Raw genomic sequence first — 20604 nt, 5'->3', positions numbered from 1 at the left:
GTTGGGTTAGAGGGTCGGCGGTCATCATTCATTATGATGGACATAGAGCTACATCTCTGGATATGATGTAATGGAAGATGGATGGACATCGGGGGATTTCTTTTTTTTTTTATTAACCCCTTACCTACTGGGCACTTTCACCCCCTTCCTGACAGGCCAAGTTTTAACATTTAACATCGAACATTTTGAAAAAAAAAGTAGCTTTTCTTATTTTCTGTTCTAAAATGTTGTAAATAAGTAATTTTTCCCTTCACTGGTGTACACTGATGAGGCTGCACTGATGGGTACTGATAGGCTGCATTATTGGAGAGTGATAGGTGGCACCGATGGGCACTGATAGGGTGCACTGATGAACAGTGAAAGGTGGCACTGATAAGTATTGATAGGCTGCACCGATGGGCACTGATAGGCTGCACTGATGGACAGTGATAGGTGGCACTATTGGGTACTGATGAGGTGGCACTGGTAAGAGCTGTACTTATATGTGGCACTGATGGGCACTGGTAGGTAGCAACCTTTTCATTTTTTGCTGTGAAGTCCCCCCCCCCCCCCCCAATTCATACCAGACCTGAATAAATGGGCTTTCTTAATGTTACATAGTTAGCCAGGTTAAAAAAAAGACACAAGTCCATCTAGTTCAACCAATGTTATATGCAAATAAACAATCGTTAGTGTGTCTTTGGTGCCACTCAATGAACCCAACATGTATGAAGGGGGCCTTAGAGCTACAACTGTTTAAGGGCAACTATTTGTGCTTTTTTTCTTTTAAACTCTTGTAAGTATTATATCTGGACATATGGTATGGAGGAAGCAGTGAGCATTCTGGGTAATTTGTGCCCTTTGAATTGCCCTTCAGTTCTTGATTTAGGCTTTTGTCATTAACCAGAGTTTTAATGGTTTCACTCTAAAGCCGGCCATGGACGGTTCGAATATCGTCCGGTTCAACATGGAGGCTGGGTATGGGCAGCCTGATTGTACCCAAGTTGATCGATCTATCAATTTGGGTACAAGCAGCCTGTTGGACTTTTTCCAGCGGCTATAGTCACTAGAAACAATCACTGTGTGTTTTCCCGGCTGGGACGACTTCCCCCGCCAGGAGAACACTGACTGTGTTGATGGGGGGAATTGCACCATCTATGGCCCGGCTTAAAGAGGAGATAAACCCTGATGCATAGTATAAGAGAAATTGGATGGCAGAGAATATAAGGCAAGTATGGACTTTCATGGTACGGCAAGAACTTACATGAACTTTCATATAAAAATATATACATTTATTGGAAGAATACAAAAACACAATCAATAGAGAAGAAAACCCCCTCACAGCAAAATAAGGACATTACACATAAACAATCATCCACAATAGGGGAAGACAAATAGACGACCAAACTGATTCAAACTCGACATGTTTCACTGGGTGACGGCTTCTTCAGGAGTAAAATTCACAGGCGATTATGTACAGTTGTCTCTTCAAAAAATAAATATTCGAAAAAATAAACAATGAAAAAGGTTATACAAGTGTACTTGGCATAAAATGCTATAAGAGACTGAATACATGGTTTAGCCTCCCCTTATTCCTCTGCCAAAAAGGGGAAACATAGTAGACAATCTCTATAGTCCACACCTCATTATATAAAATGAGATGATATGTCTATTAAACATTCACAAACAAAAAACCCCTGAAAGATAGTAAAAAATCGAGCTTACCATAACCAGATCGAACAGATCAAAAACATGCCCCCCAAAAGAGGGGAATACTCCCGGGCATAGTAGCTCATTATGTGTCACTTACCTGAAAACGAAGCCTACAATGTCACCGGTGTCCCCGCTGGCTGGAAGCGTCCATCTTCACCCCTCTTCCTTCCGGGGCCACGGACTCCGGCTCTGTGACTGGCCGGAGTGGCGTGACGTCACTCCCGTGAACACGCGTGGGAGCCGCCAGTCACGGCATGATCCCTTTAGAAACGGCACAATCATGCCCTTTCTAAAGTGCGCATGCACCGATGACATCGGTGTGCACCTATATATTGTAAATATCTCCTAAAACGTGCAGGTTTAGGAGATATTTCCAGCACCTACAGGTAAGCCTTAATAAAGGATTACCTATAGGTAAAAGTGGCTGTATAGGGTTTACAACCACTTTAACCGCTTGCCGACCACCGCACACAGATGTACGTCAGGAGAATGACACAGGCAGGCACATGGGCGTACCTTTATGTCCCTTTGAATTTGCCGCCTATTGGGCGCTTGCACCCGCCACGCACAGCGGGAGTGTGCCTGCAGGTCCAACTCAATGTTCGCCGGTGTACCGCGATTGCGGTGAGGAGAGGCAGAACGGGGAGATGCCTATGTAAACAAGGCATTTCAATGTTCTGCCTAGCAACATGACAGAGATCCCCTGCTCCCTGTCATCGGGAGCAGTGATCTCTGTTATGCTGTAGTGAGCCCATCCCCCTACAGTTAGAACACCTCCCTAGGACACACTTAACCCCTTGATCGCCACCTAGTGTTTAACCCCTTCCCCGCCAGTGTAATTTATACAGTAATCAGTGGCTATTTGTAGCACTGATCGCTGTATAAATGACAATGGTCCCAAAATTGTGTCAAAAGTGTCCGATGTGTCCGCCATAATGTTGCAGTCCCGATAAAAATCGCAGATCGCCGCTATTACTTGTAAAAAAAATAATAATAAAAATGCTATAAATCCATACCCTATTTTGTAGACACTATAACTTTTGCGCAAACCAATCAATATACGCTTATTGTGATTTTATTTTTACCACAAATATGTAGAAGAATACGTATCGGCCTAAACTGAGAAAGACACTTTTTTTATATATATATATTTTTTGGGGGTTATTTATTATAGCAAAAATTTAAAAATATTGAATTTTTTTCCAAATTGACTGCCTTTTTTTTGTTTATAGCGCAAAAAATATAAACCGCAGAGGTGATCAAATACCACCAAAAGAAAGCTCTATTTGTGGGAAAATAAAGGACGTCCATTTTGTTTGGGTACAACGTCGCACAGCTGCACAATTGTCAGCGCCGAATCACAAAAAGTACTCTGGTCAGGAAGGGGGTAAAATCTTCCAGGGCTGAAGTGGTAAAATTAGCACATTGGGGAAGGGAAAGATACCAAAAGGAGGACAACAAAGATAAAGGAGAAGGGTGAGAGATAACAAGGGGATGAAATCCACCCCATCTGCTCTTTGTTATGTTACATATAGGAGCCCCGGGCCTTTATAAATACTAACAACCCACCCTTACTCTGTACAAACATGGAGCCTCTGTCTATTTACATGTTTGCTCCTTAATTTCTGCAATGTTTGAAAAAAAATTCCTGAAATATGATACAATTAGAGTTCAGCAGAATGTCTTTATCTGTCTTATTATAATAATTACAATTGGAAATGATGGACAGCAGAGATAAGCACACACATTATATTGCATAGCTGAGATTATTCCGGTATTTTCTGCCTCCAGATCTTATGAAATAATTGTCTTTGGTGATCAGGAAGACAATTCAATGAAGGAGTGTCTGACTTTCAAAACCACCCCGTACAATTTCATCTGGTCTCCGAGCCGTTATACCGCAGCTGTCCTTCCTGCAGAGAACCTCACCGAACCCAGAACCTTCACCCTGGGGGATAACCACCATTATAATGGGTTCCACAATGTTCCTCTTATCCCCAACCACAACTACACCATCTACATTCGGGTCACCAGCCAATGGAAACACGTATGTCTTTACTGATGTCTTCCTGGTGTGTGAGTGCCATGAATGAGGTGTGCAATATTCCATGTTTACCTGATTGTCATTCTTATTGTTATGGTTAACTCCACTTTCTGGTAAAAAAATAGCAAATAAAAAAGTATAATCTAGCATATACAATTGCGACACAAGTCATATTGTAATTGAATGTTCTAAAAATGTATTTTTATTTTCAATCTGCAGCCGCTGTAATATTCTGTAAAGTGCAATGCAATATGGCTACCTGGATGTGTTCTGTACACAGATGGTATACAGAATGACCCCCAGAAACATCATTTCCTGCTTGTGTGATTGGCTCACCGATTTTCCCAGATGTCTGCACTAAGATACGAGTCAGATTTTAGGCATCACCTGCAACAAAAAAAAAAAACATTTTTGGTCAGATACTCCCAATAGGAAATAATGTCTTAAAAGGGATGCGTTAGTGCAAGTTTAACGCCATATATTTCAGTGCGTTATCTTCAGTTTATCACAGTACAGTTCAGTGCATTCCTGCAAGTTTAACGCCGTATATTTCAGTGTGTTATCTTCCGTTTAATGCAGTACATTTCAGTGCATTACTGCAAGTTTAACGCTATATATTTCAGTGGGTTCCTGCAAGTTTAACGCCATATCTTTCAGTGCGTTATCTTCAGGTTAATGTAGTACAGTTCAGTGCGTTACTGCAAGTTTAACACTGTATATTTCAGTACGTTATCTTCCATTTAATGAATGGAAAGTGGTGTTTGGTGGAACTGTACTGCATTAAAGTGAATCCACGTACACATTTCCACATCTATATTACATTGTGTTAATAAGCACCCCAACCCCATCATGTCTGGGAGGACAAAAAGCAGAAGGCAGACATTCCCATGGCACTGTGAGGGGTCCAGCAGCGTATGTGTCCACAGGCTAATGGGGACATGATCAGTCCTTAGGCAGGGCATCATTTCCTCTGCTTAGTGGTGTTGCCCATGCTATCCAGCCACAGCATGCAGAAGAGGTGGTGGACTAGCTTACTAAAGCATCCTCATCCTCCTCATCCTCCATCACCCAAGCAGAGACTGGTGCACAGTCCACTGCAGCTGCCAGAGTGGCTAAACCTGTCTCCTTGTCCACAGCTATTCCTGCCATAGCCCCAGCATCAGGCATGGAGGAGTCAGCAGAGTTATTTGAACACAGCATTAGCCACTTGCTCCTTGATGATGCACAGTCATTACTTGATTGAGATGTTGGTTCTGAGGTTGTGGTTGAGGAAGGCTAGAACATGAGTACACAGAGAGGGGAGGATACTGGTACACAAATTGGCAGTCATGTTCCCCCAGCCGCAGTGTATTATCAAGTTGTCTCCAGTGGTAATGAGGATGGAGGAGATGATGATGATGATGATGAGGTCACTGACGCGACTTGGGTGCCAGATAGAGCAGAGTAGGAAAGTGAGGGTGAGGCACAACCCCAACGAGGCTGCCATCAAGGAAGAGTAGAGAGCAGCCACCCTATTCCATCACATTGTGGAGCTGTTATCTCCCAGCCCACTTCCCACAACTCAGCTGTCTGGGCCTTTATTAGCACATGTGCAGCTGATTGCACTGTTGCAATTTTCAAACTTTGTCTCAAGCATATCAAGCGTGGCAAAAACACCAGTCATTTGGGTACCACATGCTTGACAAGGCATTTAACCTCCCACCACTCAGCCTGTTGGCAAGAGCACCTGAAAGCCACACACAAGGGGCACAAATCTGTTCCTCCTCCTAAGGCCGCGTACACACGGGCGGACTGTCTGACGGACTTGGTCCGCTGAAACGTGTTTCAGCGGACAGTCCGCTTGTGTGTGGGCTTCAGCGGACTTTTTCAGCGGACAGTCTGGCGGACTAAGTCTTTCGGAATTTCCGTAATATTGTCCGTCCAACTTTGGTTTCAGCGGACAGTCCGCTCGTGAGTAGGCAAGTTGGACGGACTAAGTATGGCGCATGCTCAGAAAGGATTTACACAGCCGAAGGTTGCATTGCAGTGTATTGGACGTCGTATTTCTAGTCCCGTCGTACGTGCTGTACACGTCATCGCGCAAGCTTTCAGCGGACTGTCTGTTCATCGTGTGTGGTCAAGTCCGTTCATTCAAAAGTAGGACGGACTGTCTGTCGGATTGTCTGACGGACTTAGTTGGCCAGACAGTCCGCCCGTGTGTACGCGGCCTTACTCACCTCAATCTGTCCCTGCTATACTTCATGACATCTCAGCAGCCTCCACTCACAGGGATGATGGTAATGTGCAGGGTGTCCCAGGTCCTTGCAGCACACCACCAGCTGTAAACTATAGCTGTCAAATTTCTCTGCCCCATCTGCTGCAGCGAAAAAAAATACAGTCACTGCCACCCACATGCCCAGCATCTAAATGCAAGCTTGTCAAAGCTGCTGGCTCTGCAACTTCTGTTTTTCCGTCTGGTGGATTCTGCTCCTTCCCTGATTTTTCAGAATGTGCTGTACCACAATGGCAGGTTCCCAGTCGCTATTTCTTTTCACGTAAGGCCATTCCAGCTCTGTACTATCACCTGGAAGGCAATGTTGTGGCATCATTGGGTAAGACAGTCAGCCGCAGAGTCCATGTTACTGCGACACATGGTCCAGCAAGCATGGTCAGGGATGATATATTTCATTCACGGCACACTGGGTAACTCTGCTTCTAACTCGGAAGGATGCAGGACAGGGCTCAGTGCTGCAGCTTGTTGTGCTGCCACATTTCCATAGGCTAGTGGCGATGATGCCAGATTTGTTGGCTCTACCCCCTCCTCCTCCTCCTTCATGCCCTCCTCTGCTGAATTTTACAATGAACCACAAGTACCCCCTAAGCGCTCAAGGGGCTATTCAATGAGTCAGGCTAAAAAGTGCCATGCAGTGCTTCAGCTGGTGTGTCTAGGGGACAGGAACCACACCAGAGTTGAGATTCTTGCAGCTCTGCAGGGCCAGGCCCATAGGTGGTTTACGCCACGCCAGCTGGAGCCAGAAATGGTGGTGTGTGATAATGGCATAAACCTCCTGTCTGCCCTTAGACAGGGAAAGTTGACACATGTGCCATGCCTGGCACATGTCCTCAATTTGGTGTTGCAGCGTTTCCTAAATAGGTACTCAGGGTTGGAAGATCTGCAAAAACAGGCCAGAATAGTCTGTAATCATTTCAGGTGGTCATACACAGCCAGTGCTCAGTTGGCTAAAAAATTCAGCGTGAATTCCACCTGCCCTTAAACCACCTGATTTGTGACATACCCACCAGGTGGAACTCGACTTTGGCAATGCTGCAGTGGCTGCACATGCAGCAGAGGGCCATCAATGAGTACCTGTGTGAGTATGGCACAACGACAGGCTCAGGCCGGCTCAAATTTTTTCCCCCATGCCAATGGCTGCTCATAAAGGATGCATGCACTGTACTGTCACCATTTGAAGAGGCCACAAGGATAGTGAGCCGTGACAATGCGTGCATCAGTGACATAATACCTGTTGTGTTCCTTCTGGAGCAGACTCTGCGAGGCATTATGTACAGGGCACTTGAGGAAGAGCATCGGGAGGAAGAGGAGGACTTCCTTTCCTCTCTCAAGGCCTTTATGCAGGCACCATTATTCCTATGCCACAGAACACACAAGAAGAGAGGGAGGAGGAGGAGCAGGATTCTGGAAGTTTTGGAGGCATTGAAGTAGAGGAAGACATACGTCAAACAGTAAGAGATGGTTTTCCATCTGCAGAACCCTTGGGAGTAGTACGTGGCTGGGAGGAGGCAGTTCCAGATACGATAATCTTCAATTATGCCGTGGAGTCTGCCTCTCATGCCTCTGCAAATTTGCAGTGCATGGGCTCCCTCATGCTTCAAAGCCTGCGAAAGGACCCAAGCATATGTGCCGTAAAGGATCACTATTGGTTGGTAACCCTCCTTAACCACCGTTACAAGGGGAAAGTCTCAGAACTCATCCCGTCCCCACAGAGAGTGCAGAAGATGAAATCTCTTGAGGACACCTTAAAGAGGAGTTTATCTAATGCTTTTTCAGACTCTGGTAGGTTAGAGTGTCATAAAAAATGTAGTTTTGAGGCTTCTGTTGGTCAAAAGAGGAGCTGTTGAGAAGGCGGCCTCCTAAGAGATGCATTTCACAATTTCTTTAGTCCTCGCCGCCCAAGGCTGTCAGCTTTCACATTCCATCAGCAGCATCTTCATCATACAGTGGAAGATTATCTAGGGGTGAAAACAGTGATAGCGAGCTTTCCAGTCGACGATCTACTGGCTTACTGGGTCAAGAGAATAGAACACTGGGCAGAACTTGAAGTATGTAATTGAACCACTGGGCTGCCCTGCATCCAGCATGTTTCCAAACGGGCATTTAGTGCTGCTGGAAGTTTTGTTACTGATAATAGAACACGTCTGTCCACAGACTCGGTGGACCATCTGACATTTATCAAAATGAATAAGTCCTGGATTACCAGCAGCTACTAAGCCCCTGATGCCGATGTCACGGATTAATTGTTTTTGGGATGTGGACTTCTAGGCTGCCTAGTGTTGTGGGTGTTGATTTCATCTGAAAGATTTTTTTTTGGTGTAGGTTTCATGGGCACAATTAACACCCAAAGAAAGATAAATTTTCCACACCTGTTTGACAGGTACATATAATTTAAATTTTTGACAGCAAGGCCAATTCTTGCTTTCATCAAGAGTACCTCTATAGGATTTACGGTGTGAGGGTGCCACTGACACCCAAAGACCAATTTGTTACGGTTACCTGTTACTTCTATCCAAAGTCTGTGGAAGAGAAACCAGAATTTATCCAAAACAATCTATAATCTTGTTCCCAGTGCACTACATTGTGGCTTCATCATACAGACTGGCTCTGCAAGCCTTTGTCTACAAAAGAAAGCTTGCAGAGAAAATGTAATTTTGGCTTCATAAATGCAATTATTTCTGTAGCAGGTTCTAAATACACAGTACAAATGTGCCACTTTACAGGTAGACTAAGAACACCCTCCCAGGCACTATATTGAAAGGAATGTTTCATGTTTATTCTTTTACTTTAAGCATCAATAAATCACTGCTCATTTAAATATGATGTTTTTTACAAACTTTTTTTCATTGATACATGTCCCCCAGGGCAGTACCCGACCCCCATTACCATTGTATGCCCAATTACTTGCATTTAAAGTGGAGGTCCACCCTAAAATAAAAAATTCCATTAACATTTAAAAAAGAAAAAAACATTTGAAAAGAAAAAAAAATGTACTTACCAGAAACCCCTGTTGCTAGGCAGTCTTCCTAATCTGCCTCTTCCTATTCCACTGCGCTTCCTCCTCTTCAGCGAGCTGCCTCTTTGTCTTCTGGGACATGTGTGTGCCAGAAAACAACAGGGCCATTAGCAAAGCACCGCAAGGCTCCACTGCCTATTTCCCTTCATCAAGATGGCGGCGCCGGCAGTCGATCCGATGGACGGATCGGCCTCTGGGGGCCTACATCACGGGTCCTTATTAAGTGTCCTTATTAAAAGTCAGCAGCTACAGTGTTGGCTGGAAAATCGCTTTAAGCCTTCAAAATGGACACTTTTGATTTTTCACGTTAGGGTCCCATAGACTTCAATGGTATTCGTCATTCGGTTCCGAACTTTCGTGATGTTTAAAAGTTCTGGTGTGAACCGAACAGGAGGTCGTTCGGCCCATCTCTACTCAGCAGTCAGCAGCACAGAGGGAAGCAGCACTCCTCTGGCAGATCCTACGCTTCTCTGTGTAGCTCCAGAGAGGTTCATCTCTGACCCCTCCCCTGGTCTCAGCAGTTGGCAGCAGAGAGGAGGACAGAATTCCTCCTACAGATCTTGCTCCTCTCTGTGCAACCACAGCACCCCCTTGTCTCTGCCTTCCCTGGTCTCAGCATTCAGAAGACTCTGGTAGCTGACTCCAGCCCTTCTCTGGTCCTCCTTCAGACCCTGCACTTTCCAGCTCCCTCCCCCGGTTTCTTCCTTGCAGCAACACAAAGTAAGGGAGGTGCACTGTGATGTAAGGGAGGGTGGGGGACTCTTGACTTATAGAGATGAGGAGACCTCTGATGTAAGGTGGGGAGGGGTGCTCTGGACATCTAGTCTTACAGATAAAACTGATGAGGGCAACCATAATGCTGATGATGCCCAAAATGAAATGGAGTTTGACACCCCTGATCTAGTAAAGAAAGGAAAACACTATAAATTTTCTTTAACAAATTACAATAATAGTAGAGCTAGCTGATTTATAGAGAATGGTGATTGGTCTATCCCATCTTTCCTGCAGGTGGAGACGTCATCATGTGCATTTGCTGGAGTCATTGAAGGTGAGTCGGGTTAGAGACTCTCTACTGTAACATTCCTCTGTATATGGGTGGGGCTCTGTTATCTGTCAGGGGTGAGACCCCTTATATCTAAAAACTGATTATTAAACCTGATGAAGGGTCAGAGCCCTGATTCATATTTGGATTGATTTACTAAAATGTTATGTGAAACTAAGAGCTAGCATTTTCATGAGAGGTCAGTAATGGCAGCCTCCATATTTCCAGTAGAAGTTTCCTCTAATATGATTATCTGGATATATGAAAAGCCCTGTTACAAAGTTTGTTTATCTTATGATACAAAAAGTATTGGACTAAAAAATCATGCAATGCCTCTCATTGCTGTCCAGCCCCGCCCCCGAAGAGTGTAATCTTTACTCAGTGGGAGGATGTAACCAGCAGGGAGAAGTGAATTAGTTACGGCGTAGGTCACCATCTGTGTTCAGTTGAGAATACTGGGTGAGGGAAGTCTGTATAATGAATTCTGGCACAATCCCCTAAATTATTAGGCGGAAAAAAGTGTGTCCCAGGTCTCCCCAAGGGGGAAAGACACTGGGAGATTTTGAATGTGCCCAAAAGTCAATCACTATATACTATAAATAAAATCAATATATTTTTTCCACAGAAAAAGTTTAAAAATGCAAGAAATATAATTTTCATAAAAGATATGTTATGTTGTACGCATCACCATACTATACAATTATCTGCATCTGAATAGATCCCACAAGGTTTGAATCGGTGCATTTCACCGATGGCGCGGGCTTCTTCAGGATCCAATTTTCAATATTCCAATTTTTGATTTGTGGGTTGGGACCCACAAATCGATCTGATTTTCCTTTTTATTAGCACGCTTTCACTCTACTTACTGGTTCAACCCCCTTATCTATTTAGATTACTATTATTGCGGATCTATGGTGAGGATCCATATATGTATTCTACCTGGGCCTTTTTCTAGGGAGGGTTGGAAGATCCCACCAACCCACCCCTTTTCATTTGCACTTGGTCTAATTGGTAAGTTAGGCACTTGTACTTTTGATAGCACTTTTATCGCTCGCATATGACACCTAGCTCTATACTCCCTTTTATGGTTTTATGATTTATCAATGTTCTTGTATATCCAAATACCACTGTATTGGATCCTTTATGTGGACATATAACTTTTGTGGCACTCGGATCTCTCTAGTTGATAGTTCCTCTCTATCCCTTCATTGTTGTATTTCACTTTCTTGGTAAGTCGGGGCACTTGTACTCTTGATATTTTTGGTTGCGCATTTGGGTGCTTCGACGTACTAACACCTTACTATCTATTTCTCTACTATTATTTATGCTTACTAGATGCCTGTTTCCTGATGGCGATCCCATTCCTAGTCTTTGATCTAGACACCATAGACCGAATGTTTTACTTTGGATCAGAGCATTTCTCAGATCCTTTAGGGTGTCCGCATACAATACACCTTATTATACATTTTTCTTGGATATTGTTTTGGAGGTAATACAAACTACCAGTTATATGGTTCCTCCATGTTTTTGTAGCCTCTTGTCCCCCCAATAAGGTGACTCCTTCACACTTGTCTTTGTCCTCTCCCTCTCCCCCCAATTTTATTTTATTTAATATTCCTTTTTTTTCCATTCTCTTGCCCACCAATTTGTAGTTGTTGTGTATAAACATATCTTTTGATCAAATGATATCCTGCCACACTTTCTTTCTTCCCTTTTCGATTTATTAGAATTAACATCTCACTGCTATAATGTGTATATATATATATATATATATATATATATATATATATATATATATATATATATATATATATATATATATATATATATATATATATGTTTGGAACTGATATATTGTTTGTACTGTCTACCTGCTATAAAGTTTAGTAATATTGAAAATTGGATCCTGAAGATAGAAGCGCAAAACACGTCAATCCAAATCACGTGGGATCTATCTAGATGTAGACAATTGTATTGTATGGCGATGTGTACAACATAACATATCTTTTATGAAAGTTATATCTCTTGCATTTTTAATGTTTTTGTGTGGAAAAAAAATAGATTTTGTTTATGGTATATAGTGATTGACTCTTGGGCACATTTAAAATCCCATCTCCCAGTGTCCCCCCTTGTAGAGACCTGGGACACACTTCTTTCCTCTTAATCTGTGTTCCTCCTAATCATTGTCCTCAGGGTCCAATATTGTCAGCCTCCGTGTATCTGTTGGGTCATTCATTGTCCTGTCTATTCCACAGGTGTGACCAGGAGCTCCTTGATTCCGTAAGTACAAAGATCTGCACTTCTGACAACAAAAATACTTTACTGATAGAAGCCAGCTCTGCAATGTTCTATGATCATCTGTACAAGGGTAACATCATAGATATTAAAATATTTTTGGGATATAGGAGAAATATAAGTAAGTCAGATTAAATTGTTACCATATGTAGCGATCCAAATGAGCACACGCTATATGTTTTTGTAAATTTAAATTTCCTGAAACCACAGTTGGGTTTTAGGGTTAATTGTTCTAAATTCTGGTCTCAGTATCAGTTTGGCTGGATTGCAGTGTGTTCTGCTTGGCCATAGGTGTCGGTGTCACCTCTTGCAGGCATGAGAACGCAGTCCAGTTGGACGCATTGGGTGCCAATCTTTCTCGGAACCAATCAGTGGGTGTGTTGCCCTTCTGTGCATTCTGGGAGAGGGCACTTAAGGTACTGAGGTCACTGTCCAGAAGAGCTTTCTGTCTGTTTGGTCCTGGTCCTCCTGACCAGCCATCAGGGTCCCTCATGACCTGGGGTGCGGATCCATCCATTTATGAGTCTCAGGGCTGGCTAGCACGAGGCACAGTAACTGTAAGGAGGATTCTAAGGTGGTCCGGTGCTGTCTAGGTTTTGGAGAGGCCCAGCAACTGAGAACGCAACCAGGGGAGGACTCTTCAGAAGAAGGCCATGCGCAAGGCTGGCTGCTCGGCAAAAGCCTGGAAGCTAAGTTGAAAGGACACCAGGTGAATCCACACTCATATGGTATCGCCGGACTGGCTGCAAGATACTGGTACCATATGGGAGTTCCTAAAGTTCATTTATCCTTCAGTTACAACCAAGTCTGTGGCAGAGACTTTTCATTCTCGAGTTCTACAACCAAGTCTGTGGCAGAGACTTTGCTTTATCTGAATCACCTGTCGGTTGCTAAATTCACCAAAGAGGGATTCACCTGATGGCTGTAATATACAGTTGCGAATGGCTATTCCCTGGATTGTATAGTGAGAGACATTCAAGTGTCAGCAGTTCCAAGAGTACCTGAACTTCCTACCTATACCCTCTGTTCCTTTATTGCGAGACTGTGTTTTGTCTACTGTTTTTGCAAATAAAAATACCTAAAGTGGATCTAGTGACGGTCTCTGCAGTTCTTTAGGCCATCTACCTCGGGAAACCGCTAGACGTATAGGAGGTGAAGAAAGTAACGGTAAACCCAAATCAAACCAGCAGCTCCCTCAGGGGTCAGTGCTACAAATATTTAACCCAACTAAGCAAAACTTGCCTTATTTTGTATCCTTTGCTATACAGTGTTTTTAATACATATATATATATTGTAACATCAGGGGTTGTTTTATATATATATAATTGTAGCTAGGCTTTGTGTTTTATATAAAAAATTTCCATCACCTTCTTCACACTAACTGAAATTCTAGATAAGGCAGACAGTAGGAGTGGCAGGAAAATAGACACCAAGGACATAAGAACTAAAGACCAACCAAAGCCTGTGTGCCCACAATGCACGGGCCACCACTGGTCAAGCGTAATGCTTTATCATAAGCTAACAACTCGCCCTCAGGAACTTCAAACGAGCTCAGAGCGAAGAAATTGCGGGAAGAGGCTGGTAGTGCCATGACCCTGGGAACTCATTAAGAAAAGGGGGTCACATGCACCTAGTAGCTGATACTAGTGAAACCACTAGTTAGCAGCCATAAACCCAAGACTCCAAACTCCCAGTGTCTGGGGATCCCTTCTCTCTTCTCTGCTTGTCTTCCCATCCAGCACCGTGGCTCATTGCACTATGTGGTATGGATGCATTAAAGTGATTGTAAAGCCTTTTTTTTCTATAAAAATAACAAATATGTTATACTTACCTCCGCTGTGCAGTGGATTTGTACAGAGCAGCCCCAGTCCTCCTCTTCTCGGGTGCCTTGTTTGTGCTCCTGGCCCCTCCCTCCTGTTGAGTGCCCCTACAGCAAGCAGCTTGCTATGGGGGCACCTGAGCCAAGTCACAGCTCCCTGTGTCCATTCAGACAGGGAACCGTGGCCCGCCCCCACCCCTTTTTCTCCTGATTGGCTAACTGACTTTGATTGACAGCAGTGGGAGCCAATGGTGCCACTGCTGTGTGTCAGCCAATCAGTTGGGATAATCTCAGGCAGCCGAGACATTTGTGGACATCACTGGACAGAGATGGGCCTCAGGTAAGTATTAGAGGGGTCACTATCCTAAATGTCAAATCAGAGTTCATAGATGCACTCCACACGTTCCAGATCCCATATGCTGTTAACACCGCGTGGGGCTGTCACCAAAGAAAAATGCCTGCTTACCAGGTTTATCAGACCTGTAAGAAGGTCAACAGCTCCTATGGCTTATTACCCTGCCAGGACCTTTGGACTGCAGTTAGCTCAGCATACGGTGGTCCTGTGGGTACGCCCTCCTGTCCTCTCGCTTCAAATATCCAAGAATATCCCACTCAAAAAAAAGGATGCTCCACAAATTGACAGATTAAAAAGGAGAGAGAACATCTCTCTAATACAGAAAGTAAGATAATACCGGCCGGTACAGATAAGACACGATCACCCGCACTTCCGGGACTTCGTATGTCATGATGACGTCAGCACATTGTCAACCCTGCTAGTTTCGTCACAGATTGATGTTGTCCTGGGGCGATGGGCAGATGTGAGCATCTGTGCGGTCCTGCTGCATGATCCTACAGGTAGCAGGATCGTGCAGTGGGCCGCCGCATTGCTAGAGGGTGCGTGGGAGCCAGACAGCTTGAGTTGTGAGATGCTCTCTGAGTTCCTGCGCCACAAATGATGTTTGGAAGTGACGTCTGCCGCAACTGGAAGTGGCAGGTGGAACGCAAATCCACCCACACTTCCTAGCGTGAGTGCCACACGAACTAGATAGTGGAATGCACGCTGTGCATGTATATTCCATCACAACATTACAGGCTATGGATCCAGCTAAACGACGGCGGCTCCCCTGCTCTCACCCCCTGGCCTCTTCTCCAAAAAACATCCTCCCCAAAGTTTCACCCCCCGTTCAGCATCCCCTCCATTGGCAAGAAAGGTGGATCACATGATACGGATGGATTCAATATTTCAAAAAGGGTATGTGTGTTTTGTGGAACGATCAGTTGATGCCATAATGTGACATATGAAGTATTTGATTTGGCTAGAAAATGAAGCAGGGTGATGGTCAGGTGGATAAAGGGAGATGCTCTCTGATACCAGTGCAGGAACTTAGCCGCCTCTCTATGAAAATAAAATTGTATGACTGACAGTGCAATCTAGGCATACGATATGGGTAGATGGAGTGACATGGTAGGCAGGGCCCACCCGAAAGGGTGTGGCAGATTCCGGTGGGCGTCTGCCCAGACATGAAAATGGCTCTATATAGAAGGTCATTTGAGAAAGTCAATCTGCTATTGCTGAGGCTCTGATGAAGAGGGTACTCCCTCGTAACGCATAAGCCATTTTGCGATGCCATCTGATTCCTCCTAACATCCGGTCCAGGTTGCAGGTGTCTAGAAGACAGCTCCGAATCCTTGGAGTAATGTTAAGCCTTTTTTAAACGCTTGTTTGTGTGAGTATGACCTTTATTTTTACTATTGAAATACATTTTATCTTTTATAATACATACAAGGTCGGTGCGCCCTCCCTGTTTTTCTATATGTTTCAGCTTTAAGGACGTCCATTGTTCTGAGGAGAGCAGCAAGACCTTTGACTTTCCACACTTTATCCAAAGGGTTGGCTACACCACCTACACATGGACTAAGGGCCTGAGCGCAGAGGATTGTTTTGTGTTTTTTTGTTTTGAGAAGTTGTAGAGCCAGCAGCTTTGCCAAGCTTGTATTCAGACTCTGGGCATGTGGGTGTCAGTGACTGTATTTTTTTTGCTGCAGCAGATGCTGGCTATGTTGGTGGTGTGTTACTGGCAGATGTGCTGTAAGGACCTAGGGCACCCTGCGCTATACCATCATCCCTGTCAGTGGAGACTGCTGAGAGGTCATGAGGTATAGCAGGGGCAGACTGAGGTAAGGAGAGGGAACAGACTTGCACCCCTTTTGTGTGGCTTTCAGGTGTTCTTGCCAATGAGTGGTGGGAGGTTAAATGCCTTGTCAAGCATGTGGTACCCAAATGGCTGGTGTTTTTGCCACACTTGATGTGCTTGAGACAAAGTTTGCTAATTGCAACAGTGCAATCGGCTGCACATGTGTTAAAAAATGCCCAGACAGCTGAGCTGTGGGAAGTGGTCCGGGAGCTAACAGCTTCACAATGTGATGGAATAGGGTGGCTGCTTTCTACTCTTGCATGATGGCTGCCTCATTGGGGTTGTGCCTCACCCTTACTTTCCTTCTCTGCTCTATCTGGCACCCAAATCACATCAGTGACCTCATCATCATCATCATCTCCTCCATCCTCATTACCACTGGAGACAACTTGACAATACACTGCGGCTGGGGGAACATGACTGCCAATTTGTGTACCAGTGTTCACCCCTCTTTGTAGGCTTGTGTTCCTGCCTTCCTCAACCTCAGAACGAACATCTGAATCCAGTAATGGCTGTGCATCATCAAGGAGCAAGTGGCTGACACTGTGTGCAGATAACTCGGCTGACTCCTCCATGCCTGATGCTGGGGCTATGGCAGGAATAGCTGTGGACAAGGAGCCAGGTTTATCCACTCTGGCAGCTGCAGTTGACTGCACACTAGTTTCTGCTTGGGTGACAGAGGATGAGGAGGATGAGGATGGTTTAATAAGCCAGTCCACCACCTCCTCTGCATGCTGTGGCTGGATAGCACAGGCAACATCACTAATCAGAGGAAAGGATGCCCTGCCTGAGGACTGACCACTAGTGATGGACGAACTTCTGACGGGACGTTTCGCGAACGCGCACCGCAAACGCGGCCGATAGTTCGCGAACCGGAACGTTCGTGGCGGGCCCCATTGACTTAAATAGGAGGCGAACTTTGCAAACCTACAGGTCAAATTTGCAGTCACAAAATAATTAATAGCTGTGCAAACATAGTCCCACCACATGGCCAATGACATAACACATGTATGAGGTGAATCTGGGATCGACAACTACAAGCATTCTTTTTTTATATGGGAAATTGTTGTGACAATTCAGGACTGTGGATCGCATGAAGGCAATGGAGGAGACGGAAGGTCAGGGACCAGGGTAGGCAAAGAAGAGGGTGCAGGAGATGATCACCAGCAGCGTGACATATAGCAATGACACCTACACAGTGATAGAGTCATCTGACACCAGCACCGTGATAGAGAGCACTGACATCAGCAGCGTGACATACAGCAATGACACCTGCACCGTGATAGAGTGATCTGACACCAGCACCGTGATAGAGAGCACTGACATCAGCAGCGTGACATAAAGCACTAACACCAGCACCGTGATATACAGCACTGACAGCAGAACCATGATAGAGAGCACTGACATCAGCAGCATGACATACAGCAATGACACCTGCACCGTGATAGAGTGATCTGACAACAGCACCGTGATAGAGAGCACTGACATCAGCAGCGTGACATAAAGCACTAACACCAGCACCGTGATATACAGCACTGACAGCAGCACCGTGATAGAGAGTACTGACATCAGCACCGTGATATACAGCACTGACACCTGCACCGTAAGCAGCCCCAGGAGGAAGTCAGCATAGCACAGGGATGGTGGGAGCCCTTCATAATGAGCATAGCACAGGGATGGTGGGAGCCCCTCATAATGAGCATAGCACAGGGATGGTGGGAGCCCCTCATAATATGCACAGCAGAGGTAGAGCCCCAGGAGGAAGTCAGCACAGCACAGGGATGGTGGGAGCCCCTCATAATAAGCAGCCCCAGGAGGATGTCAGCATAGCACAGGGATGGTGGGAGCCCCTCATAATAAGCAGCCCCAGGAGGATGTCAGCATAGCACAGGGAAGGTGGGAGCCCCTCATAATAAGCAGCCTCAGGAGGAAGTCAGCACAGCACAGGGATGGTGGGAGCCCCTCATAATAAGCAGCCCCAGGAGGAAGTCAGCACAGCACAGGGATGGTGGGAGCCCCTCATAATGAGCATAGCACAGGGATGGTGGGAGCCCCTCATAATATGCACAGCAGAGGTACAGCCCCAGGAGGAAGTCAGCACAGGGATGGTGGGAGCCCCTCATAATAAGCAGCCCCAGGAGGAATTCAGCACAGCACAGGGATGGTGGGAGCCCCTCATAATAAGCAGCCCCAGTAGAAATATGACACCGCTCAACCTCTTCAAAGAGGAGGGTACGGGCATATAGTACGGTGTGCTTTTTTTGGACAAGGAAGTGAGCCAAATGAAGAAAGAAGGTCTGTTTGCTCGATTTAAAAAATTGTTTATAGACATATACATGGTCTACTGGTCACATATGTTGAATTCCTCCGAGATCCATGCCTCATTCATTTTTAGAAATGTGAGGTAGTTAACACTATCGTGAGCTAGGCGAGTACGCTTATCGGTCACGATCCCCCCTGCTGCGGTGAACGTCCTTTCGGACAGGACATTGGACGAGGGGCAAGCCAACAGTTCGATTGCAAATTGGGCAAGCTCTGGCCAGAGGTCAAACCTGCCCACTCAGTAGTCCAGGGGTTCATCACTCCTCAGAGCGTCCACATCGGCCGTTAACCCGATGTAGTCGGACACCTGACGGTCTAGACGTTCCCTGATGCTGGATCCGGATGACACCTGTCGATGGGTCGGCTGAAAGAATGACCTCATATCCGAAGTCACCAACACATCTTCAAACCGGCCTCTTGCAGGCGCTGTTGGATTGGTACCCGCAACTCCTTCTCTGGGAGTGGGAATTGCTCCTCTGCCAGCACACGCAAAAGCAGAATGCAGCATTTCTCGAAGCAAGGCCTGGAAGTGCTGCATTCTGACAGCCCTCTGTGACGGCGGTAGCATTTCCGCCATTTTGTGTTTGTACCGGGGGTCTAAGTACGTTGCCACCCAGTATTGGTCCTTGACCCTTATGCTTTTTATACGGGGGTCCCTATTAAAACACTGTAGCATGAAGGCCCCCATTTGCACTAAAGTGGAAGCGGTGTGGTGGCCTGGCTCCTGCTCATCATCCAGGATAATGTCGTCCTCTTCATTCTCCTCTCCCCATCCACGCACAACAACAGGGGTCCCAGAAAGGTTTAAAGCATGCTCTTCTTGCTCCTCCTCATCCGCCCCGGCACCATCCTCCTCTGACTCCTCTTCAGACTCCTGTTGTTGACTTGTCTCAGATAGAGTAGCCCCCCCTGGGAATTCATCCAGCATTGCGACTTCCTCATCTTTCCGCTCCTGGTCCTCCACAGCTTTATCAATGCACGCTCCATAAAGAAGGCATAAGGTACCATGTCACTGATGGCGCCATGGCTGCGACTGACCAGTTTGGTGATCTCCTCAAATGGGCGCAGAAGTCTGTATGCGTCGCGCATGAGCAGCCACTGGCGCGGTGAAAAAAACCCCAGCTCCCCAGAACCGGTTCTGCCGCAGAGTTTATACAGGTAGACGTTAACTGCACATTTCTGCTGGAGCAGCCTGTCAAGCATATAGAAGGTTGAGTTCCATCGCGTTGGGCAATCGCAAATAAGTCGTCTGACCGGCAGATTGTGTCACCGCTGAATGTCCGCAAGGCGAGCCATGGCCTTGTAAGATCTTCTGAAATGGGCCGAGATTTTCCTTGCCTGCCGCAAGATTTCCTGGACCCCAGGGTATTTGACAACGAATCGCTGCACGACCAAGTTTAAGACGTGTGCCATGCATGGCACATGCGTGATTTTGCCCTGTTTCAATGCGCTAAGCAGTTTGGCACCGTTGTCACACACCACTTTACCAACTGTCAAATTGAGCGGTGTTAGCCACTGATCTGCCTGTGAACACAAAGCTGAAAGGAGTGACGGGCCAGTGTGGCTCTTGGCTTCCAGGCACAACAGACGCAGCACGGCATGGCAACGTCTCACCTGGCATGTCGAATAGGTTCTGGGGAGCTTGGGCGGCGCAGCGGAAGAGACGCTAGCAGCGGAAAAGGAGGAGTCAGCTGAGGAGGAGAGGGAGGAGGATGGAGTAGGAGGAGATGCAGATGGCAACGCTATTGTCAGCAGCGGACACGTTAAAAAAAGCCCACACTGCGGAGCCATGTGCCGGTGTCCTGGGAGCGCCAGATGTGACCGTACATGGTCGATGACTCACTCCTGATACATTTGCAGTCTGCTTGGTCCCTCCTGTGCAATGTAAGTTATTCCTGCTTCTCCTC

The 20604-nt window shown here is 45.8% G+C and overlaps 1 protein-coding gene across 3 annotated transcripts in view; it reads left to right on the top strand.

Annotated features, from left to right (window-relative positions):
• LOC143995870 (uncharacterized) overlaps positions 1-20604 on the top strand; it is a 207934-nt gene that overhangs the window by 175035 nt on the left and 12295 nt on the right. For 2 of the 3 annotated variants that reach the window (XM_077490596.1, XM_077490594.1), the window contains 3 exons: positions 3484-3739; positions 10033-10072; positions 12322-12346. In XM_077490596.1, the coding sequence (XP_077346722.1) occupies positions 3484-3739; positions 10033-10072; positions 12322-12346 (321 nt within the window). The remainder of the gene's footprint in view (positions 1-3483; positions 3740-10032; positions 10073-12321; positions 12347-20604) is intronic. The other variant, XM_077490595.1, reaches the window with a different exon arrangement.

This window comes from Lithobates pipiens, unplaced genomic scaffold (assembly GCF_037356315.1).
Source record: "Lithobates pipiens isolate NorthernLeopardFrog02 unplaced genomic scaffold, aLitPip1_a1.2 Scaffold_19, whole genome shotgun sequence".
In the NCBI taxonomy this organism is placed as follows: Eukaryota; Metazoa; Chordata; class Amphibia; order Anura; family Ranidae; genus Lithobates; species Lithobates pipiens.
This window is presented reverse-complemented; position numbering and strand designations above follow the sequence as displayed.